Below are 25938 nucleotides of genomic sequence, written 5' to 3'. Positions count from 1 at the left end.
CACTTATCTATTTATTTATTCCATTATTAATTGTTCAGCGCCTTTATTCACCTGGCTATTATTATTATCTACTTAAAACCATGATTGCAGAGCTCAGAGTGAATATAGAGGTGGACATGGCCTACTATAAGGACATCATTGAAGGCGCCCCATCATGGATTACTCTCCTGGAGGACTCATCCGTCACGCAAGACTCCACTATAACTTCTTTGGAGAACAAAATTGGCGAAATGCACCAACATCAACTAACCACCAACGACAGGGTGAATTCTATGGAAGACCAGAGCATCACAACTTGAAGATCAGAGGTGTACTGTCCTCGACTCCGTGGACTACATCCGATGCTTGCTCAATTCTCTATTGCCTCCAAAACAAGCCAAAGCGGTGAAGCTTGACGACACTTTCTGGTTGCTGAAGTCACATACAGCACCAACAGCTGCACAAACAGACCTTATATACATTTCCAGTCACTGCAAGAAAAGGCCCTTCTCCTCACTGCCACTCGAGGAACAACCCCCTTAATGTTCGAGGGCTCCACACTAACACTGTTCCCGGATCTGACCCGCAGTACTTTAATGTGGTGCAGGGCCCTGCAGCCAATTTTGCAACTCCTCAGAACAAAACAATTCCAATACTGATGGGGAATACTGAAACTACTACTCTTCATGCACATGGGAACCTCTTACCGAGCATGGAGCTATTCAGAGCTGCATTCCCACATGGGTACACTGGGCCTAGCGGAGCCGAGGAAGGCGGAAGGGTCAGGCTTGGCTCACCCTTTCACTATTGAAGAGTTCACTCCTCATGCTGTCCAGCGCCTAGCACCCACGAGAGGGGCGACCTGAAATTACTTTCACTGAAGCAATACCTCATTTGTCCCCCAAGGGACCACCAATTCTCACCACTGATGAACACAGTTACCTATATATCATGCCATGTTTTATTTTCTGCTCCTCTCTCCCTTTTATTTCCTTAATTTATATTTTGTTTTGGTCTAATTTTGCCAATATAGTTAGCTGTTTTTAACTAAAAGAAAAGTAATGTGACCTAAGTTGATCTACTATAGGACAACCTGATAATGTTGTAGACCTATCCCCTCTCCATTCCCATTTGGCAATAGTAACATCCCCTGAATGTTGGGAAAAAGTGACATCTGAATGTACCTTTGCTGGATAAATACTTTGTTAATTTATTTTACATGTAAGCAACCTATGGTCATTTTCCACATTTTTGCCCTGTTGCCGAGACTGGGAGTAATGAATATTGCCTATACATGCCCATCTTTACATATTTAACAGCCCTTACATTGATAGTAGGGTGTGTTAATATTTATATATTCACAAAACCATTGATAATGAATAAATGCATAGTAAAATAGGTCTGATGCATTTGCATACAGAAAGATATATTTCTGTATATTATTATTTTATTCTTGACAGTATATAGCTAAAAATAAATGTGTTAGAATTATTAAATACATTTATATCTAATGTCTTACCGGCCTGCAGTTTTATTTTGATGATACATCTCCCACGTGTAGCACAGAATTAATATGTAACAAGCCACTATAAGTGGTAAAGGAAAGAAGAAGGTTGTGATAGTCAAATACAGTGTGTACCTAAAAAGCAAAAGAAATATAAGTAAACATCACATAATCATGATTCTGCTTTTATTTTAAAAGCACTATCCTTAGATGACTTGCCAAGTCTATAGTTTATGCTATAAAAATTGATAGGTAATATAAAGAACAAAATATATATAGTGTTGTAGGTTTATTGTCTAATAAATAGTATGCTACTTTTTAAGACTATGCAATTTCTCATATAAGATGTTTTCATCTACTAAGGTTTCACTTTTCTAGACAGTTTAGTAAAAGTAGGTGTTTGCAATATAGTCTTAATAGAAATTTGGTATATTCTCATACGTATATACATTACTAGCAAAGTTGACTATCTTCTCTCATACTCGCATACTATGCTGACATCTGTTCCAGTATATTGTCTGATTTTGCTCTCTGCAGAGACACATTGTTCACATACTTTTTTACTCTGACTGTACTGAATATCGCAAATTATTCAATTCAGGAAGCCAAACTGTTTTCTTTTTAGCGAAGAAGCCACAATATGCGTGCTCATGAATGTTGTTATTTAAAACAAAATTAATAAATAAATATGTACTGATCAGCCACATCCATTAAATCCACCTGCCTAATGTTGTGCTGGCAAAACAGCTCTGATGAGTTAAGACATGGACTCCACCAGAGGTTGCCCATGCTTGATACACAGTTAAAACGTTGCTGCTTTGCCTATAAAGGGATATCATTTTTTCACAATAGGGATTGCTGGACATACATTCTGTTTATTATTTGATACTCATCTGGTTGGGCACAACTGGAGTTTCTGCACCCTTATGATTACAGAAGTAAGTGCTCTCTCTAAACATTATTGTTAATGGAGGAACTATGACCACCAGCAGCTGGGATGCGTACCATGTAATGAAACTGACGTGGATACATTATTTATCATATCTGGATAACATTTGGAGTTGCAGCATGATTTTACAGTGGGACTCCAGCACTGTGTGCTATTTGAATGGATAACGAGTGTTGATACTCTGTTATGCTACCATGACCTGCACACCAACAGCAACAGTGACACATGTTGGCTGGCAGAGGAAACACTGACACAAATCTGCTTAGGAGTGCTGCAGAAATGTCTCACTCCATGACTCGACAATTGACTGTCACCTGGGATGTACCAAACTTTCTCTGGTCAACTGGTTATACATTGGTAAAATGCTTATCAGAGATGGGGATTTGTGTAGGAAAAAGAATCACCACTCAAATGGACTTGGATATTTCTGAAATGCCGCAGTGGAGAAAAGCAAGTATTTTAGGGGGAAAATAGAACCTACATGGCTCTTGTAGGAAAACCACCAAGATGTAAACTGAACAATGGTCACCCACTAGTATTCTTCTTTTTTCATGAACATTCATGAACATTCAGGTCATTCCATGCCTACCAAGACTTGCAGAGTGTAGACACATCTAATAGTAAGGTTAAAAAATACTTTTCCAGTGGTCTACAGAGAAAACTTGTTGGGAGAGTTTGGCATTCAGTCTCAATGACAGTTGGCTGAGCCACCCTGAAACACAACATAACAGATGTGTAGAATCCACTGCTGAGATACATGGGATTGCATCAAAAAAAGGAGTCATCAGAAGTTTCTACAACAGAGGCATATAAGTGTGTGTAATTCATGTAGAGGAAAAAAAAGGAAAAAAAATAAAAATAAAATGAAAGAATGACAGAGCCAGTGCATGCTGTATTATCTGCTTACATAACTAGCAAATGTCAATCATGTCCAGGTCAACCAATATTTTGCTTATTCTTGCTCTGCCTTCAGAGGACAGGTGTCTGTGAGGGGTGTGATGCTCTGTCATTAGGAAGTGGTTATAGAGATTATGTAGATGATTAACACCACAGTCAGTCGACTTGTTAGTAAATTGGAAACAAGATCTTATCATTCAGGGTCATTTCGGGAGAATTTCTTTCAGGTTAACTTGATGCAATTCAAGGTAGCCTTGTTCAAGTTAATGCATACTAAATATGTCTACAACGCAATCAATTAAATAATTAGGAAATCAAACAAAAGTGATATAGGTTCCCATCTCTGTGAAAGTATTTTCTCCAATTTAATTTTTTTGTTGTTTCAGACTTACCATAGAACATCATTAGGTGTAGTTAAATCAAATGCACAACTCTCTAAGCCATCTTTGAACTCAATAACCTTAGAATAGACCCAAACAGGGAACACAACAACAAATGAAGCTGCCCAGAGGAGAATGTTCACACGAATTGTCTTTGATATTGTTCTTAAGCTTGTCAGGCGAAATGGCTGCACAAGGGCCATATATCTGTAAAAATGGAGAAACATAATTAGAAAGTAAAGCATAGTAAACCAATATCGTAAATATAATTTAGCAATATTCATCAGTGTGGTTTATTGCATAAACATGTAATTCTAGTACAATTCTAGTAATTCTGAAAAACAAGTTGCACATTTTTGGGTAAAATAACCTAGCCATGACATTATAGTTGAGTTGTGTAATCTTTTCAAATCCCCCATTTTCCTAAATTTTGCAATGCACTTGTACATTAACTAAAATTTGGTATTTAGTAAATAAAGCTTGATGTGTATTCACTAAACAGAAATTTAGACATATTGACAAGGGGATTATACATTTTAGGCAAAAACAGTAGAACTAGAAAAAAATAATAATAAAAGCAAACAACTATTTTTCCAGCTTTGCAATTTTGTCATAAATTAAAAAATCCTTTTCAATTCTTCACAGCTACTGGTTCAGTGAATACAGCTAAAAAGTAAAAAAAAAAATCTGAATGCCTCCTAATGAATAATTTGATGCATATCAACCAATGTCTTTTACAAAGAAATGCCACTTATAATTCAAGGATTTTACAATTATCATGACGGAAAGTCATGATTTTATTAAAGACACGGAGGCGAGTATTATGCTGCACTCTTTCTTTATTTCCCTCAGCAGCAAAGAAACATTATTGAAAAAAAACATTAAAACAGGTCTGCCTTCCAACAGGCAATGTCCGCCTAGCAACATGATCATCCAATCAGCGCCATCCTTTCCCTATAGCTGGCTGAGTGTTGATGACCATTTCCTCTTTCTTTCTTGCGACTCCCGAAGAAACTCAAACTCGGAACAGGAAACCAGAGTAAACCAAACGATTCGTAACAAAGCACGTGATTCCAAGAGGTCTTTTAGCCAGGTCACGCTAAAGAAACAAGAGAAATATGGTAATTTCTTGAAAGTTATGGGTTGTCCGCATATATATAGGTCTAAATGTCTGCAAGAACAGTGATAACTTTTCATATCAGTAGTAAGAGGCAACTACCAACCTGAGGACAACAATGGCAATAAAGTCCCATCATTATATAGTGCTCTAGAGCGATGTAGATATGTGATATCATCCCTACCGTCAAGTTGAACTTACCTTGGAAATCTTTTCTCTGAAAACTTACCTCGACCCACCACTGAGCCGTCCGAGGGTGGGTGGGTGGGATAATAATCGCCTCCGTGTCTTTAATAAAATCATGACTTTCCGTCATGATAATTGTAAAATCCTTGAATTTTATTAAAGACCCGGAGGCTCCTATTATGCTATTTCAAAGCTGTGATATCACGGCTTCTGCGAAATGCTGGATTGGTTTGAAATAGAAATTACGGAAAGTAGATTCTGCGGACCAATCAGCCGCCTTCAGTATATCTTCCAAGCGACAACCCGCCATGGAGGCTTTGGAGGCCATGGCACCGCGAACTGAATGAGGAGAGAATATGGAGGTATCAATACCTGCCAAGGACATGAGCCATTTGACCCAGCGGGCCAAGGTAGGAGAGGGTACCGGAGCGTGCGGTTTACGGAAGGAGATGAAGAGTTGGGGGTTCGACTCAATCCGGAGGGATGCAGTACGAGCTTCGTACGCCCTAAGACATGCTACTGGGCAGAGGAGTGGTGTCGCGGGGAACGCTGGATACAGGACCGATCTGGAGGACGATTTCGTCCTTCGTGAGATGTCAAAGACGACTCCTTCTGGGGTGAAGGATCGGGCATTGACATCGAGAGCTCGAACGTCTGACACTCTTTTGCATGAGACTAGACATAACAGCATAACTAGTTTAGCTGAGATTTGTTTTAAGGATAGAGACTCGTTGTTTGGCCACCTAGTTAGGAAATTTAGTACCAGGGAGACGTCCCATAAGGAGGTATAGCGAGGTAAGGGTGGCCTTGCGAAGCGGATGCCTCTCAGGAGGCGACATACTAAGGGGTGACGTCCTATTGGAACCCCGTCAATGCCGGTATGGCCGGCTGAGATAGCTGATCGGTAGAGGTTTACCGTTCTGTATGCTCTCCCGTTATCATAGAGGGAGGTCAAGAATTGCAGGACAGTGGTTACAGGAGTTGATAGGGGATCCACACCCCGTGCCACGCACCAACCATCCCATGTGCGCCAAGCAGACTTGTAAGACTGTCTCGTGCCGGGTGCCCATGCGCCCTCGAGAAGTCGTAAAGTCGATTGCGAAACTCCCTCGATTGACCAGGGTCCCCGGAAATCAGCCATGCCATGAGGCGGAGGAGGCCCTGAAGTATCAGGGGGTGGGGATTCCCTTCGGGGTCCCGGAGGAGAGATTGGGTGTCCGGGAGGAGACGTGGAGGGTCTATGGCCATCTCCAGCAGAGGAGGAAACCAAGGTTGTGCCGGCCATAGGGGGGTTATTAGAACCATGTCGCCCAAGTGGCGCCATAGGTGGAGGAGGCAACGAGGGATAAGGGCAAATGGAGGGAATGCATAGTTCCTGGTTGTTGACCAGTCTTGTGAGAATGCATTCGTAGCCGCTGCCGTGGGGTCTGGCCTCCAACTGAAGAAGGTCGGAAGTTGGGCGTTCAAGCGAGAGGCAAATAAATCTATTGCCATAGGACCCCACAGATCCCAAATGCGTTGGAAGATTTGGGGATCGAGGTGCCAGTCGCTGGAGTCCCGCAGGTGACGGGAGTACCAATCTGCCGTAGTGTTGCATGACCCTGGCAAATATTCCGCCTTGACCGTCATGTTGTGTTGCAGACAGAACTGCCAAAAATCTCGAGCCAAATTCGCTAGAACTTCGGATCTTGTGCCACCGAGGTGGTTGATATAATGGACAGCCGATATGTTGTCCATCTTCAGTAGGATTGAACACTGGGACAGTGTCGGGGAGAGGCTGCGAATCGCAAAGGATCCTGCTAGGAGTTCCAAGCAATTTATGTGGAGCCTGGATTCCACTTCTGACCAGCGTCCGCCTGTGGAGGTATCTCCGCAGCGTGCGCCCCAACCGTAAGAACTCGCGTCCGATTCGATGACTATATCTGGGGCTGAGCCGAAGATGGCTCTGCCGTTCCACGCCTCCATGTGTAGGAGCCACCATTGGAGTTCTTTCTTCGCCTCCGCGTCTAGAGTCAGAGTATCCTCGTATGAGGCACCGCCTCTGAGGTGTGACGCTTGTAAGCGTTGTAGGGCTCTGTAATGAAGGGGGCCCGGAAATATGGCCTGTATGGAGGCCGCTAGAAGCCCAATCACTCTGGCCAGGTGTTTGAGCGATATTTGAGGAAAGGTAAGCACACGTCTTATCTCTTTCTTGATATTTCTCATTTTGGAGGTTGGTAAATGCAATGTTTGCGTTTCTGAGTCCACCAAGAGTCCTAGGAACTCTATTTGTTGAGTGGGGGCCAGGATGGACTTTTCCCAATTGATTATGAAGCCCAAATTCTGTAGCAAGGTTGTGGTCCAACCGAGGTGAGTATGGAGTAATGGTATTGACTGGGATAGCAGCAGGATGTCGTCTAAGTATATGATTAGACGAATCCCCCGACTGCGTAGGAGCGCGATAACGGGCTTCATGAGCTTGGTGAAACACCAAGGTGCGGAAGAGAGACCGAAGGGAAGGCAGCGGAACCGCCATTTTCTTCCCTGCCATATGAATTGCAGGAGTTTTGGTGTGCTTGCGCAATGGGTACTGTAAGATAAGCGTCTCTTAGGTCGAGTTTGACCATCCAGTCCGCTGGTTGGAGCAAATCCCGTAGGCAATGGATGCCTTCCATCTTGAAGTGATGGTAGGCTACGTAGGTGTTTAAATGTTTGAGGTTGATAACTGGGCGGGATCCGCCCCCTTTTTTGGGGACAATGAATAAATTGCTCACAAATCCCGGGGTATGCATGGGGATTTCTTGGATAGCACCCTTGAGTGCCAAGTCTTGAATTTCCTCGGAAACGAGGGTCGTGTCTATTTGGGAAAAAGCAATCTCCCTGGGTGGGGAGAGCTGAGTGGGCAGGGATACAAAATCTATCAGATATCCTTGAACTGCCCTGAGAATCCAAACATCTGATGTAATTAGGGCCCATACATGGGAAAAATGTGTGAGTCTGCCCCCTATCAATAGATGTGAAGAAAATTGAGAAGGGTAGCTTACCGTAAGGACGTCTTCCGGAAGGAGGGCCTCGTGCACCTCTCGACAACCAAGGTCTACCTCGTTGGGGGAAGAAGGTTGGAGCGGGCCTCTGTTCGTGGAAGGGGGTTCTCCCCATATAGGAGCCTCGGTTCGGGCGCGAACCTCTACTGAGTCTGCCGGACAGACGGCCCCTTGCTCTGCCGGCCCCACCAAAAACCTTTGGGTGGAACACCCTTTTTAGGTTAGCTTGTGCCTTGTCCAAGGCTGTGAATGTCTGGACATAAGAGCCCAGGTCTTTTACAAAGGATTCGCCAAAAAGATACCCTTTTGCTTGGGCTCCTGGCTCAGTAATGGCCATATTTACCAGTTTGGGCTCTATTTTAATCAGGATAGATTTCCTGCGCTCAGTAGCCAGGGCCGTATTGGCATTGCCTATAAGGCATATCACTCTTTGAATCCAACCTCTAATAGTGAGGCGATCTAAGGCTTCGTCGTGCGCCAAGGATTCCTCTACGGCTTCGAAAATTTTGGTTGCCGGACCTAAAATATCCAAGACTTTATCTTGACAATTATAGAGGGAGAAGTCTAGACCTTTCTTAGGTTTCCAATTGGTTTTACTTAAAAATTGTATGATTTTAGGGTCCACCTGGGGTGTCTTACAGACTTCGTCTGGCACGGTGGGACGCGGGCATTCGGCCCTTAGTTTGTTACGTGTTGCCTTGTCTAAAGGCTTACGGGCCCGAGATGCGATGTATTGCGCCACATGCTCAGCCGGTGACCATTCCGCAGAGCGGGGGTGCCGTAAATCGTCGGGTTCGAATAACGGTTCACCCTGTGGGTCAAGTATTCTACCCTCTTTATGTATCTCAGAACTGGGCATGCCAGTGGTAGTCATTTTAGTGGAGGGGTCACGCTCCTTATCCATATCGTACTCCGACTCTAAGTCGGACAAGTCATTAGACTGATCTGAGTCTAGGGTGGGTGCACTCTCCTCATCTGAACTGAGCTCTGACTCAGTATTATCAGGCTGGGCTTTAGCCCATTTCCAGTGTCTAGCCGTTTTTGCCCGGCTATAGGCTCTCTTGCGCGGTGGTTCAATATTCGCGCCATCCATGACAGGTGGTATGCTGTCCATCATTATTTCGGAGGAGTGCTTAACTTTTGCCGAGGCTTTGCGGCCGGGGCGTGGGGTTTGAGAAACGGATGGTATCGCGACTGACGTAGCAGACGGAGGGACCATGAGTTGGGCCTGTAGTAATGCTTGGGTAAAAGATTTGGAGATAGAAGAGGACATAATGTCCATGGCAGATGCCAAGGCTTTGGATACAGAGTTGGAAACAGTAGTATCCATAATGGCTTGGATTTCCTCTGATGCTGGGAAATCCGCCTCATCCCCAGGGGTTACAGGGGGAATACCCAAAACAGTGTGAGGATTAGCTTGTGTCCCTGAGGGACCAGGCGATTCATTAGAGGACTGAATTGTTAACAAAGAGCAGGCAAAATGATATAGGCAAATTTATTACAAGTGGTATGGCAAGGTTAAGTAACCCAGCAAAGGACCTTAGAACACAGAATATATCTAGCAAGCAGGCAGTGAATAGTACTCACTAGGTTATTAATGACAAGTTTGAGAGCAGGTAGAAAAGGGGGGACCGTCCGCCACAACTCTGGACACCAACTCCGATTCAGGGGACGGAGTGGGCGTGTCACAGAGGCAAAGGGCGCGAAATCGCCGTTTAAAATGGCCGCCGGTGAAATTCCGGCTGAACGGAGGCTTAAATTGTGTTTAAACGTTAGCCGCGAGGCGGCAGAAGAATAAGTAGCTCTGTTAGTTGCTCGGTTGTTGCGGCTGTTTACCGCGCTCGGTTAACGAAATTCCGAGCGCGGACACAGCAGTCGAGCCGCAAGATGGCCGCCGGAGGCGTCCCTGACGGGATGCGCATGTGCGGCTGATCAAGATAGTGGCGATCCGCGGTTTGACAGGAAAAACCTCCCTAGGATTTAAAGAATCCTAGGGAGCAGCAACTATCCAAGAGAAAACTGTGTGTGGATAGCGAAAGGACAGAATAAAGTCTGCCAAATTAAAGTAATAGGTGCCTATCACAGCACACTTCAAGTAAGGCACAATAATTAAAGGAACAAGTATGTAAAATATAAATTTTCATGTATAGCAATCAATATAAGAAGCATTCAATATATATAATTAACATGCAATCATTAAATAAATACAGAATTCCACAGCCAGAGCTGAGAGAGTTGTACTTATCTGAGGGAAAGCAGCAAAGAAAGAGGAAATGGTCATCAACACTCAGCCAGCTATAGGGAAAGGATGGCGCTGATTGGATGATCATGTTGCTAGGCGGACATTGCCTGTTGGAAGGCAGACCTGTTTTAATGTTTTTTTTCAATAATGTTTCTTTGCTGCTGAGGGAAATAAAGAAAGAGTGCAGCATAATAGGAGCCTCCGGGTCTTTAATAAAATTTAAATTTGTATTCACTATTTCTACAAATATACAACGTGACTTCTACGTATATATGTATAAATGTACTCCCTTGAGGTATGTGTGTCTTTAAGGTGGATACACTGGGATATGGAATTATAACTGACTACTGAAGTCAGAATGAAGTCTTATGGTTGTAAGGGTCTAGTCAACAAACAATGAATTTCGATTGGAATAAAGTGATTTCTTTTGGTGCAATTTATTCACTAGTAATTTAATGTTGACTAAATTGTGCTGAATGGATTTATTTGAAATTAGCTTAAAGGAAATGCAAGTGAATTCCAACATAACTGCAGCTAAATTGCAACAGAATTTCTGTTACGAAAAAATGCAGCTTATGTAAATGTAAGTTATAGGGGGATTTAGGGATGGAGTATCTTTATAGGTAAAATTAGAGTGACTTAGGATTTGGTTTGATCTGTGTTTTAGGTGCAACTACCCTGGTCTGTATCAAGAAAACAGAGACAACCAAATTGGATGTTTGCAAATAGTTGATTGATTCATGTTATATGGAGATTCTATGTTTTCAACAGACAACTGAACTGCAGCCAAATTAAAGTGTAAATATGATTGAAATAACCATAGTTACATTTTGTGAAAAGCCAAATGTATAAAACAGCAGAATTTTGACAAATGAACAGCATTTATCCTCTGTTCCGTTTGAAGTTTAGAATATATAACCAATAAAGATCTCTGCTTTTACTTTAAAAAAAATATTTTCTGCAAAATACAATAACTGACATGTCTAAAAAAAAAAAAAAATTAAAAGGCAACTTAATAGATAAACGCCAGTATCCACTGGTGAATAACCCTTTAAGTTTAAGTAATGAGACCGGATATGTATACCATAACCACTGTGTCACTGCAGGAATAACCGCCACCTACGGTTAAGGGTATAAATGCAGGGTATCTATTGAAAATCAATAGTGATTTGCAGGACTCTGTGGAGATGGTTGCAATATAGTTTCCAGAGATAACAAGATAACCAAATTGTATAACAAATGTTTCAGCTGTTTGTATCTTTTCTTCCCATATGAGGGCAAGAAAGACAAATAGAATCAGCTGAATATAGATAATCTAGTAGAGGTTCCACAATATGTGTTAACCAATACACTTGTAGATAAATAAATTAGGGAAAAAATATATGTAATCCAACTGTAGTAGAAAACGAATTATGCCAATTATACTGTGCAGCCGACAGATTGGTTAAAATATGCACGATTTTATTTAACAACAATTGACTGTCAAGGACTAACACATAACATATAAAAGACAGTAAAAGTTCATGGAAGTTCCCAAATATGGAGAGCAACTGCTGTCTGATTAAAATTACGAGTGTCCAAATAGATGAAAAAATCTTTCTCACCGGCCGGATGAAGTCAGATGTGGACCTCCTCGTGTTGTGGACAGGCTTGCTGACAGCCGCGTGCGTTCCACTGCGGCTCCGGTTTGCGTTCCAGCTTGCTCTCCTGGGACTCAGAATTGAATGCCGCCTTACGCGTTTCGTGATTCAGAGATCACTTCATCAGAGGATGGCATTCTCGGTTTTCTCGTCTATTAAATACATTCTGGTCTAATTGTTTCATTGAAACTTTAACTCTTTCTCTGCTGGAGCATATTTCGTTTCAATATCGAATTGATACTACATAAATCTTTTAACATTCTTTATAAAGTTGTCATTGTAGCATTAATTCTTTCTCTGCTGGAGCATGTTTCATTTCAAATCGAATTTCTACTACAAAAATAATTTTTTTACATTCATTATAAAATCCATACACTTAGATACTTATCATTATCGGTAAAATAAAATAAAATAAATCACTTTGTTTTTTCAATGAAGCAAAATGTCAATCAGCCCATAATTACTTGTAATTAAAATCGAAAATTCAGTTGATTAGATATTAGCATTGCTTGAGCATATCCCATTATAAACCAAATGTAGTAATGCTTGGAAGATTATGCATTGAACAACAGTTTATATAAATAAGTAAAAAGCAGTAAAATGCAAGAAATACAAATGGAGATAATTAGGATAAAATTTGGAGTTGAATATGGAAATACAGATGAAGATATGAAAAATGCAAATACAAATAAAGATAAAAAATAAATAAATAAAAATATAAGTAAAAAATGGAAAAAATGAAAAAATGAAAAAATGAAAAAATGAAAAAATAAAATAAAATAGATATAAACTAAAAAATGAGTAATACAGATTATAAACTAACGAAAAAATGGTAGTAATAATAATGACAAAAATCTTATTACAAAAATTGATGAAAAATAATGAAAACAAAAATTGTGAAAAAAATAATTCTTTTAATAAAAAATAATAATAAAAAAAGAATATAATGAAAAAGATGAAAAAAAATAATGAAAAAAATATAATAATAAAAAAATATAATAATAAAGAAAACAAAGAAAAAATAATAATGAAAAAATGGTGAAAAAATAATAAAAAAAATGAAAATGAAAAAATAAATAAATAAATATAAAATAAAATAAAAAAATATATATAAAAAAATAAATAAAAAAATAAATAAAATATAAAAATAAAAAATAAGAAATAAGAAATAAAAAAAAATAAAAAAATAAAAAAAAATAAAAATAAAAAATAAAAAGGGGGAAATAAAGAAAAAGAAAAAATAAATAAATGGATAATAAAGAAAAAAACATATATATATATGGATAAAAATGAAAAACATGATAAAAGTAGATAAAAATAGAAATGAAAAAAAAATTCTAATAGAAAAAAAATAAATAAATAATAAAAATAAAGATAAAAATAGATACAAAAATAGAAATAAATATGAAGATAAAGGTAAGGATGAAATGAAATAAAGATAAAAATAAAAATAGACTAGAATAATGAACTATAAAAATATGATATTTTTTTATTAGTATACCTGTAATGACTTTTTAGGTTAAAGCTATGACCACATTTATTTTTTAACGATTAGACAATTTTAGATTATATTTTTCAAGCATATCATATTTTTATAGTTCATTATTCTAGTCTATTTTTATTTTTATCTTTATTTCATTTCATCCTTACCTTTATCTTCATATTTATTTCTATTTTTGTATCTATTTTTATCTTTATTTTTATTATTTATTTTTTTTTTCTATTAGAATTTTTTTTTTCCTTTCTATTTTTATCTACTTTTATCATGTTTTTCATTTTTATCCATATATATATGTTTTTTTCTTTATTATCCATTTCTTTATTTTTTCTTTTTCTTTATTTCCCCCTTTTTTATTTTTTATTTTATTTTATTTTTTATTTATTTATTTATTTATTTTATTTCTTATTTATTATTTTTTATTTTTATATTTTATTTATTTTTTTATTTATTTTTTTATATATTTTTTTTATTTTATTTTATATTTATTTATTTATTTTTTCATTTTCATTTTTTTTATTATTTTTTCACCATTTTTTCATTATTATTTTTTCTTTGTTTTCTTTATTATTATATTTTTTTATTATTATATTTTTTTCATTATTTTTTTCATCTTTTTCATTATATTCTTTTTTTATTATTATTTTTTATTAAAAGAATTATTTTTTTCACAATTTTTGTTTTCATTATTTTTCATCAATTTTTGTAATAAGATTTTTGTCATTATTATTACTACCATTTTTTCGTTAGTTTATAATCTGTATTACTCATTTTTTAGTTTATATCTATTTTATTTTAATTTTTCATTTTTTCATTTTTTCATTTTTTCCATTTTTTACTTATATTTTTATTTATTTATTTTTTATCTTTATTTGTATTTGCATTTTTCATATCTTCATCTGTATTTCCATATTCAACTCCAAATTTTATCCTAATTATCTCCATTTGTATTTCTTGCATTTTACTGCTTTTTACTTATTTATATAAACTGTTGTTCAATGCATAATCTTCCAAGCATTACTACATTTGGTTTATAATGGGATATGCTCAAGCAATGCTAATATCTAATCAACTGAATTTTCGATTTTAATTACAAGTAATTATGGGCTGATTGACATTTTGCTTCATTGAAAAAACAAAGTGATTTATTTTATTTTATTTTACCGATAATGATAAGTATCTAAGTGTATGGATTTTATAATGAATGTAAAAAAATTATTTTTGTAGTAGAAATTCGATTTGAAATGAAACATGCTCCAGCAGAGAAAGAATTAATGCTACAATGACAACTTTATAAAGAATGTTAAAAGATTTATGTAGTATCAATTCGATATTGAAACGAAATATGCTCCAGCAGAGAAAGAGTTAAAGTTTCAATGAAACAATTAGACCAGAATGTATTTAATAGACGAGAAAACCGAGAATGCCATCCTCTGATGAAGTGATCTCTGAATCACGAAACGCGTAAGGCGGCATTCAATTCTGAGTCCCAGGAGAGCAAGCTGGAACGCAAACCGGAGCCGCAGTGGAACGCACGCGGCTGTCAGCAAGCCTGTCCACAACACGAGGAGGTCCACATCTGACTTCATCCGGCCGGTGAGAAAGATTTTTTCATCTATTTGGACACTCGTAATTTTAATCAGACAGCAGTTGCTCTCCATATTTGGGAACTTCCATGAACTTTTACTGTCTTTTATATGTTATGTGTTAGTCCTTGACAGTCAATTGTTGTTAAATAAAATCGTGCATATTTTAACCAATCTGTCGGCTGCACAGTATAATTGGCATAATTCGTTTTCTACTACAGTTGGATTACATATATTTTTTCCCTAATTTATTTATCTACAAGTGTATTGGTTAACACATATTGTGGAACCTCTACTAGATTATCTATATTCAGCTGATTCTATTTGTCTTTCTTGCCCTCATATGGGAAGAAAAGATACAAACAGCTGAAACATTTGTTATACAATTTGGTTATCTTGTTATCTCTGGAAACTATATTGCAACCATCTCCACAGAGTCCTGCAAATCACTATTGATTTTCAATAGATACCCTGCATCTAAAAAAAAAACAATTAAAGCAAAATATCCTGAAATATAATTGTGTTAGGATTGTTAAAGGGAAACTATAGTCGCCCAGACCACTTCAGCTCAATGAAGTGGTCTGGGTGCCAGGTCCCTCAGGTTTTAACCCTTCACATGTAAACATAATAGTTTCAGAGAAACTGCTATGTTTACATTTGGGGTTAAGCCAGCCTCTAGTGGCTGTCTTCGGGACAGCCACTAGAGGCGTATCTGCGATGCTAGAGGCATTTAATGCCTCCATCACGCAGAGCGTCCATAGGAAAGCATTGAAAAAATGCTTTCCTATGGACACTTTGAATGTGCCTGCGGCACTGCCGCGCATGCTCATTCCGCTCCGCTGACGTCAGACAGGGGAGCTGACATTGGTGGGGGAGGAGAGGTAAGGGAGCCCAGCGGTGGAAGAAAGTGAGTAACTAAAGGGGGTTTTAACCCCATCAGCACCACGGGAGGGGGACCCTGAGGGTGGGGGCACTCTCAGGGTACTATATTGTCAGGAAAATCGGTTTGCTTTCTTGACACTATAGTGATCCTTTAATTTATTTCTATATAGTTGACTGACAAAAATATTTTTATAGCACAGCATGTTACTCAAATAAAAATGTAACAGAATATACAATTCTCAAATTGTAGATATGAAGGCATATTAATTAGAATCATGACCAGAGGTGAAATTAGAAATCACTAAAATTGTTGTTTAGTGAATGAGTGAGTACGTTGGATCTTGTATGTTGTATGAATTGGCCCCAGCAGCACGCTTATAATGTATGCATGTTCAGGTGAGTGCAGTGCTCTTAGTTTCATACATAAATATATTTGGGATGTCAGGCCAACTCCCCAGTTTTGCCCCCCCCCCCCCCTGGCCCCTGGTCATAGGTACCTAATTCTGGGGCCTTATTTAACCTTGTACTGCAGAGATCCCCAAGAGGAAGGATACCCAGAGTAAGTAGATTAATCTTATAAGATCAGGCATTAGGTTGCTAGGATAGAACATGCCAAAAATAGGGTACATTGGCGTCACGGCTGTTAGGATATGTATGATTTTATTCTGTAATAAACCCCCATTATTTTTGCCTAAGTTAGGTATTAAAAAAAATTATTATTACATTCTGTGAACTTTGAAATTTCTGTTAAGTGCGCGTATTTGATCTCGTATGTTTTATATATATCATTTTATAAATAAATAAAAACCATATAAGTATGTATTTATTTACAATGAACGTCTGGTACAACTTCGTGCCTAGTGTGCCATTTACTATATATATGCCCTGCAAACCTTATAATAAAAACAACTAGTGAAGAAACAACTGGTTTCACAGGACCAGTTGCCAAATATTATTTTTACATATCAGTCTTTGTTGACAGGCTACAAAACCAACAGCAACTGGGATCATCTTCCACTTTAGTGGAACATTCCCATTATCTGAAAATGTGTTGTTGAGCACTTCTGGAGTTGAATCATGTTTAGTGAATTTAATTTTGTTTTTCTATATGGTTAGAATTAGTTCACAATATGCTTCTTAGTCATAGTAGAGTTTCTGTTGATTTGAAAACAGTTAGAATTTTTCTCTTTGACCTTTCACAAATTCATTCTTCTGCTTCTTACTGTGTCTCTGCTCTTTCTTTTCTCCTTGGTCTTGTCTCTTATTCTACTTCTCTTTATCTTCCCCAAATCATTTTAGGTCCCATTAATCTTGAACTGCAGGAATTTACAATTTAGTTAAAAGTCATTCTTTAATCAATCAAGGCAACGCCACGATCTCCGCTTGACAGTGCTCAAATTGTGTAAATCTTTTAATGGTTTGAATAATATTTTATTTCGACTGGTTAGAGCAGTTTTAATGAGTCAGGCTTACCTACCGTGAGACCTCGTACATTGATCGTAATCTTGTTAAAGCAGGCCATTCATATTAACATCCCCTTTCTATAACTATAAAGCATTGCAGTATATGTTAGCACTATATGCAGTATATGTTGGCACTATCACTATACTGCCTTGCCGGACCAGAGATGACCCCAGTTGTGTGCGGCCACCACGATTGGGTAAATTTAAAAAAAGGCCTGAAGTCTCTCTAAAACCCGGCAAGGCATCCATCTCAATGGGCCATTGACCCCTAAACCAGTGATTACCGAATATAGCTGCGAAACCCATGTTGGATGCAGCATCAGTGTAAATGCAGGGTGAGGAGTCGGAAAGAGGGGGAATAAACATGGAGATACTGTTCCACTCAGTCAAAAACTTCCCCCAGATGAGTAGGTCAGCTTTAGCGTGCTGGTCCAACACAATTGGGCAGGCGTCCGGTACCCCATGAAGCAGACAAAGAAGCCTGGACACAAAAGACCTTCCCTGCGGAATGATGCGCATTGCAAAATTCTGGGACCCCAATAAGGACTTTAGTTATTTCCTGGTGCATACATCATTCCGCAGGAACATGTCTATCTCCCCTCTCAGGCGCACCAGTTTGTCGGGGGGAAGGCTGGCGCGGAAGGTACCAGAGTCCAGCTCTATCCCCAAGAAAGTAAGTTTAGTAGTGGGGCCAATCGTTTTAGAGGGAGACAAGGGTACCCCGAGAGTGGAGAAAAGTGCTGAGGTGCTGAGGATATCAGTGGGTGTGCGTGTGCTTGATTCTATTATGAGGAAGTCATCCAAGTAATGAATGACGGCGTGACACATGAGAATGTTCAGAAGCAGCCAGCATAGAGTTTCTGCAAAAATATCAAACAGTTTAGGACTGCTTCTGGACCCGAAAGTGAGTTGTGTGGAAAAATAGTACCTGTTTCGCCATTTAACACCGTGCAAGTGCCAAAGTGATGGGTGCATGGGCAGTAATTTGAATGCGTTGGTTATGTCTATTTTACTAAGCCAAGCTTTGCTACCAGTTGAAATGATGGTTTGTATAACGTCGTCAATGTTTACGTACTGTAGTGAGAATTCGTCTGCGGGAATGAGTGCTGTAGCGGAGGGCAGGTATTAAAGACCACAATCTCCGCTGGTTCCACGAGTACATCCACAGTCAGCGCTGAAGGGTAAGACAAATCCCCAAATCCTCCCAATAACCGGACGAAACACAGTCTGGGAGTCAACTAACTCGTTTTATTCACAGCTGGCATATTTATACAGTTCCCCATGCAAGGGGTTTCCAGACAGTAAATCCAGGGGATTTCTCCCATCATACATTGTAACTTTCCCAACAGGCTGTGCTGCACGAGAAGGATACACCCACTAAAATGGACGATTAAGTGGATTATCCCCTCGTGCAGCAGAACTGACAATCTATATTAAAATACGGTTTTCCCATTTTATTCGGTAGATTTAAATGACCGAACGTTCGGCAGGTAGCTGGGGTCTGAGCGCACCTTTCGTGAGAATACCGCTCAGATCCCGGCGGAATTGACCGAACGCCGCACAAATATAACTTTACATAGAAGTTCCCCTCAATCTGTCGAACATATCCAGGGGAACGATTCTACCGAAAAACCGGGCTCCCGAATGGCTTGGAAGTGCAGCGGTGCTCGCATCATCGAGTAGCCGTTTTTGGTTCCAGGCACTCAACGACCAAGCACCGCTGCCAAATAGACGAATCCAAGATGGCCGACCGCCGCATGGTCGGTAGTCGAACGACGGCCACCCAGAATAGTCTATAATTACCGATTGCAACATTGTTGCAATCGGTTAACAATTGCCACACGACCCTAAGTGTGTGGTCTATCAGGGGAGCCCTTATTCGTTCGGCGAACGGCTTAAGTCACCGCTGTTCGTCGAACGAAGTCTTTGTATGCTGGTAGCTTACGGCTGCCAGCATGCGAATCGCCCTAACATAACACATACACAGCAAATATACATGGCACATAATACAGCCTCCAGACAACCTTCCCAGATTATAGTTCCACAGTGGCTAGGTTTGCCACAATGCTCCCCCAAAATCAAGCCGGCATACACAGTCTGATCCCAACGGATCGGCTTGGGGAGGTCCGGGAAAATACTCACAGATCACTTTTCAAGTTCAGTTTGTCTAGATAACCCGTCGGCGTTACCGTTTTGCTTCCCTGGGCGATAGTGTATCGTAAAGTCAAAGGGCTGCAGCGCCAAACTCCAGCGCAGCAGCCGGCCGTTGTCTCCTGCTACACGGTTAAGCCACACCAACGGGTTGTGATCTGTGAGTAGGGAGAAAGGTTGTCCGTACAAATAGGGCTGTAATTTCTTAAGGGCCCACACCACGGCCAGGCACTCCTTCTCAATGGCGGCGTAGCTTACTTCGCGTGGTAATAGCTTTCGGCTCAAGTATGCTACGGGGTGTTCTCCGCCATCAGGTCCAACTTGGCTCAGCACTGCCCCCAATCCAAACATTGAAGCGTCTGTGTGGACAAGAAATCGTTTAGTTGGATCAGGAGCATTCAGTACTGGAGCATTGATTAGTGCCGTTTTTAGTTGTTGGAAGGCCTGGTCACACTCTGGGGCCCAGATAACCTGTCGAGGAAGATTTTTACGGGTCAAGTCAGTCAGGGGTTTGGCCAGGGCGCTATAATTGGGTACAAACTTCCTATAGTACCCGGCGGTACCTAGAAATGCTAACACCTGGGTTTTCGTTCTAGGGGTTGGCCATTTAGCTACCGCTTCTACTTTAGCAGGTTCGGGTTTCTGTCGCCCGCTTCCCACCCTGTGGCCCAAGTACTGCACCTCTGCCATCCCTATATGGCATTTACTGGGTTTCAGCGTCAATCCTGCCTCTCCAATGCGATCGAGTATGGCCCCTATGTGTTGTAGATGTTCGGCCCAGGTCTGACTGAATATAGCTATATCGTCTAAATAGGCACAGGCGTATTCCTGGAATCCATCCAGTAGCCGATCTACCATCCGCTGGAAGGTTGCCGGAGCGTTTTTCATCCCGAATGGCATGACCCTAAATTGATACAAGCCAAACGGGGTGACAAACGCCGACTTAGGGATGGCATCCTCGGCTAGTGGAATCTGCCAGTATCCTTTGCATAGATCTATGGTAGTGAGATACTGACCCCGTGCCATCTTATCCAGCAGCTCGTCTATCCGGGGCATCGGGTAGGCATCAGACACCGTTTTGTCATTTAGCCTCCGGTAGTCGACACAGAAACGTGTCGTGCCGTCCTTTTTGGGTACCAACACTACCGGCGATGCCCAGGGGCTATCTGAATGCTCGATCACCCCTAGCTGTAACATTTCCGCTATTTCCTTTTCCATGTGAGCCCTGACGGCTTCAGGAACGCGGTACGGAGTCTGCCGCATGGGTAGCTGTCCTGGGGTTTCAACTCGGTGGGTGGCCAGCTGAGTGTACCCTGGTAAATTGGAGAAGGTAGCTCCTTTCGCTACGATCAACTCTTGTACCTGGGCACGCTCCTGTGGGCTTAGCCGCTCCCCCAGCTGAACCCCCTTGGAGGGCTCGGTCTGCTCCTCCGGTTCCAATAGGTCGGGTAGGGGTAAATTCTCCTGATCCTCCGAGGCTGAGGCGCATATCGCCGCCACGTCCTCTATCCTCTCATGGTAGGGTTTGAGCATGTTCACATGGAGCATGCGTCTCTTCCCTACCCCTGAGCAGGGGCCAATCACGTAGGTGGTGTCACACTTCTGTTCCACCACCTGGTATGGGCCTTGCCAGATGGCCTGCAGCTTGTCTGTGCGGACAGGTTTTAAAATCAAAACCTTCTGTCCCACCTGAAAGCTGCGGTCCCTGGCTCCCTTATCGTACCAACGGCGCTGGCGTTGCTGGGCCGCCTGAAGGTTGGTGCGCACCTCCTGAGTCAGCGCCTCCAGACGGTCCCTGAACTCCAGCACGTAGGATACGATAGGGGTTCCATCTGGGCTACTCTCTCCCTCCCAATGCTCTCTAATGAGATCTAATGGTCCCCGCACCCTCCTCCCGAATAACAATTCAAACGGGGAAAATCCGGTGGACTCTTGGGGTACCTCTCTATAGGCGAAAAGTAAATGGGGTAGAAAACGTTCCCAGTCTCGGTGTGCCTCCCCAAACGTACGGAGCATTTGCTTTAACGTACCATTAAATCTTTCGCATAAACCATTGGACTGGGGATGGTATGCGGAATTTATTATGGGCTTAATGCCACATATTTTCCATAGTTGCTGAGTGACCTCGGCGGTGAATTGGGTGCCCCTATCAGATATTATTTCTTGGGGAAACCCTACCCGGGAGAATATTTTCATCAATGCCTCGGCTACTGTCTCGGCATGGATATTTGAGATAGCTACGGCCTCGGGGTATCGGGTGGCATAGTCCACTACCGTCAAGATATACTTTTTACCGGAGGGACTGGGTTTGGATAGTGGCCCCACTATGTCTACGGCCACTCTACTGAACGGTTCGGAAATGATCGGGAGGGGACATAATTTCGCTTTGTGGCGGTCACCTCTTTTGCCTACTCGCTGACATATATCACAGGACGTGCAGTAGTGTCTCACATCTTTAGAAATCCCTGGCCAGAAAAATGCATGTGTCAATCTATATCGGGTGCGAGTCACCCCTAGATGTCCGGATAAGGGTATATCGTGCGCAATCTTAAGTAGCTCGGGCCGGTACTTTTGGGGAACCACTAACTGTTTGGTAGACACTGTGGCGGACCCCCCCACTCCTCGTTCTGCAATGCGATATAGTAGCCCTTTTTCCCACGTATACCGCTCCCCCTCTGTCCCCGCTTGGTCATTGCGTACCCTGTCCCTATACACCTGTAATGTGGGATCTGCTTTTACCTCGGCTTCAAACTTAGCTGGGGTATCCCAGGACATACGTATCGGGTGAGGGTCTTGGTCTCTTACCTGAGCCTCAGAGTGTGTAGGTGGAGCCGTGGTGCGGGCTTGTTGCCGGGTGGTGACTGGTTGTGCCTCTTGGTAGGGAGCTTGGGGAACAAAAGCAGAGGTCATCTGTCCTAGGTCATTCCCCAGTACCACATCCGCAGGTAGGTTTTGCATGAGACCTACTTCTACAACTCCCTCCCCCACACCCCAATTCAAATGTACTTTAGCAGTGGGCAAACGGTACACTGCTCCCCCTGCTACCCTCACGGCCACTGATCCCCCAGTGTGAGCGGTCCCGGAAACTAGGTGGGGTGCAATCAAAGTGAGGGTGGCTCCGGAATCGCGAAGCCCCTGTAACTCTTTCCCCTCCAGCGTTACCAGCTGCCGATGATGTTGTCTGTTGTCAGTAGCTCTGACCGACATCACCTCATGTAATACTCCTAGTGGTTCCTCCGGTTGTACACTCCACAGTTCTTGGGCCGCTGGTTCCCGCTGATAATAGTGGGCTGCAGCCCTTGGGGCTGGGTTTGGTCAGGCTTGGTTCCAGGTGGGTCTGCCCCGGTTTTGGGTGCATTCCCGGGCTATATGCCCCCACTGTTTGCAAGAGTGGCACTGGATATTGGCACGGCCGTTGTACCGGGAAGCCGGTGGTACATTCCCTGGGGCCGTGCGAAAAGGGGTTGTAGTGGGACTTGGGGTAATGGGAGTGCTGGGTGACCCCGTGGGTCGTGGGTAGCCCTTGGAGAGGGTTACCTGATGTCTCCTTGCGTCAAAATGCTGGTCGGCCAATTGTGCCGCCTCGGTTAGGGTTCGAGGTTTCCTGTCTCTTACCCATTCTTGGGTCATTGGAGCTAGTCCATCAAAAAATTGCTCCAGCAGTAGTAACTGCCGCAATCCTTCCATGGTCGTGGCTTGGCTCGCTTGTATCCACCCTTTGGATGCTTGGTCTAACTTGTGTGCCCACTCGGCATGTGAGTCTTTCTCTGGTTTCTTTAGGTCTCTAAATTTTCGCCGGTAGGCTTCTGGGGTGATGGCGTACCGGTCTAGTATCGCTCGTTTTACTTTCTCATAGTCCTTGCTGTCCTCGCTGGGTACAGCGCGGTATGCATCGGCTGCCCGCCCTGCTAGTCTGCTTGCCAGCAGGGGGACCCATGTGGGTCGTGCCAAGTCATGTAAATCACACAGCCTCTCAAAATCTTGTAAAAACCCATCGATTTCCTCCTTCTCCTCGCAAAATACTTTAAATGCTTGATAAGGAACTTTGGGTGGTACCTGGCTGTGTGATGACTCGGTCGTGGTCCCGGTCCGAGGGGTTGCATACTGTGGGCTGTGTGCCATCACGTACTCCTGCACATTCGCCATTACTAGGTTCATCATGTCCGCTGATATAGGCTGTGGTAAAAATGCCAGCCTGGTCCTCATTTCTCTCTCATAGAGCGTTTCTTCCATGACTACTGGGGGTGTAGCGCTGCGGGCTTGGTCTCCCTCCATTAGCTCGGCAATTAGTACAGCCTTAGGTTTGCTGCTGGCTACTTTACCCCTGGCTTCCAGTAGATCTTTTAGTGTCTGTTTCTTTAATTTAGAATAATCCGTCTCCATTCACTTCGGTAGTCGGTTCTTTCGTTGGGTTCTGCTTGCCATTCCCTTTTCCTCCTTCAGCAGTTACGATTTGCACGAATTGCGCTCTTTCGGCTGTAAGGTCGGATCCCGTCGCTTGCCACCAATTGTAGCGGAGGGCAGGTATTAAAGACCACAATCTCCGCTGGTTCCACGAGTACATCCACAGTCAGCGCTGAAGGGTAAGACAAATCCCCAAATCCTCCCAATAACCGGACGAAACACAGTCTGGGAGTCAACTAACTCGTTTTATTCACAGCTGGCATATTTATACAGTTCCCCATGCAAGGGGTTTCCAGACAGTAAATCCAGGGGATTTCTCCCATCATACATTGTAACTTTCCCAACAGGCTGTGCTGCACGAGAAGGATACACCCACTAAAATGGACGATTAAGTGGATTATCCCCTCGTGCAGCAGAACTGACAATCTATATTAAAATACGGTTTTCACATTTTATTCGGTAGATTTAAATGACCGAACGTTCGGCAGGTAGCTGGGGTCTGAGCGCACCTTTCGTGAGAATACCGCTCAGATCCCGGCGGAATTGACCGAACGCCGCACAAATATAACTTTACATAGAAGTTCCCCTCAATCTGTCGAACATATCCAGGGGAACGATTCTACCGAAAAACCGGGCTCCCGAATGGCTTGGAAGTGCAGCGGTGCTCGCATCATCGAGTAGCCGTTTTTGGTTCCAGGCACTCAACGACCAAGCACCGCTGCCAAATAGACGAATCCAAGATGGCCGACCGCCGCATGGTCGGTAGTCGAACGACGGCCACCCAGAATAGTCTATAATTACCGATTGCAACATTGTTGCAATCGGTTAACAATTGCCACACGACCCTAAGTGTGTGGTCTATCAGGGGAGCCCTTATTCGTTCGGCGAACGGCTTAAGTCACCGCTGTTCGTCGAACGAAGTCTTTGTATGCTGGTAGCTTACGGCTGCCAGCATGCGAATCGCCCTAACATAACACATACACAGCAAATATACATGGCACATAATACAGCCTCCAGACAACCTTCCCAGATTATAGTTCCACAGTGGCTAGGTTTGCCACAAGTGCATTAATGCTGGGAACAAAAGAAGAGTGCGGTGCCGATAAATCGATAATCATGCGCTTTTTATTCGAGTATTTGTGTACAGCTATGCCAATGGGATTAGTGTGCCAGGAGGAAAACGGTGAGGAGGTGAAGGGGCCAATCATGAAATCTTGTGCTATTTCTGTGGAAAGGAGAGCATCCGTGGCCTCTGAGTCTAGGCAGGCTGATAGGAGATTGGGGTATTCCAGCGTGCCTGAGGGAATGGCTACGAGACCCGTGAGAAAGCCCTGGGTGAACCCTGTTAACAAATATTCCACTAGATGTCTACTTGGATGAATTTTCAAGTAAAAAAACAGGTTGTCGATTTTAATGTCGGTTAGTCACTTGCTAGGGGACAACCTGGCCGGGCACATGGTCTTAGTGTGTGCCCTGAAGCAGATAGAGCAGATGTGCAACAATCTACAGGCGCTGAGGCTGCAGGAATCTGCATTGAAATTGTTGCACACCTGAGCTTTCCCTAAAAAGGAGATGGGCCTACCCAGTTTATCCCGCAGACCACCCTCATGTTTATTGTGAGGAGTGGAAGTGGATTGAGGGGTGGGAGTGGGGGTGGATGGATCTGCCACAGAAGGGCACAAATCAGCCAAGTGAGTTGAAGAATTACATATGGCACAAGACAGGGGCCTCAGACCAGCGAAGTGGCGACAGAATAATTCTGTATCCATCTGACACCAGTTAATTCTTATGTTAAATTGTTTCAGATGTGTCGCCGCTTTCGCTGATATCGATTTATGATAATCATAAAAAGATGAGCCCCCGTACTTGACGCCCAAATCCACCACTTTATGGAGATAGAGGTCCAGTTCCTCTCTCCTGTGGGGATATACCAAGCAGATGACATCACGGTATATCCCGAAAGCCAAAACGAAATTGGGAATAGATAGTTTTTTGTTGAGCGTAGAGTCTCTGGTTTTAAGAACCACTGAAATATCC

General features: G+C 42.2%; 1 protein-coding gene across 1 annotated transcript in view; it reads right to left on the bottom strand.

Annotated features, from left to right (window-relative positions):
• Nucleotides 1-25938, bottom strand: part of MCHR2 (melanin concentrating hormone receptor 2) — a 229736-nt gene that overhangs the window by 34081 nt on the left and 169717 nt on the right. The window contains exons 4-5 of the mRNA XM_063441312.1: nt 3722-3916; nt 1499-1618 (exon numbers count right to left, since the gene is read on the bottom strand). Coding sequence (XP_063297382.1) covers nt 1499-1618; nt 3722-3916 — 315 coding nt within the window. The remainder of the gene's footprint in view (nt 1-1498; nt 1619-3721; nt 3917-25938) is intronic.

This window comes from Pelobates fuscus, chromosome 2, assembly GCF_036172605.1.
Source record: "Pelobates fuscus isolate aPelFus1 chromosome 2, aPelFus1.pri, whole genome shotgun sequence".
Classification (NCBI taxonomy): Eukaryota; Metazoa; Chordata; class Amphibia; order Anura; family Pelobatidae; genus Pelobates; species Pelobates fuscus.
The sequence above is the reverse complement of the archived record's forward strand: the minus strand, read 5'-3'. Positions and strand labels throughout refer to the sequence as shown.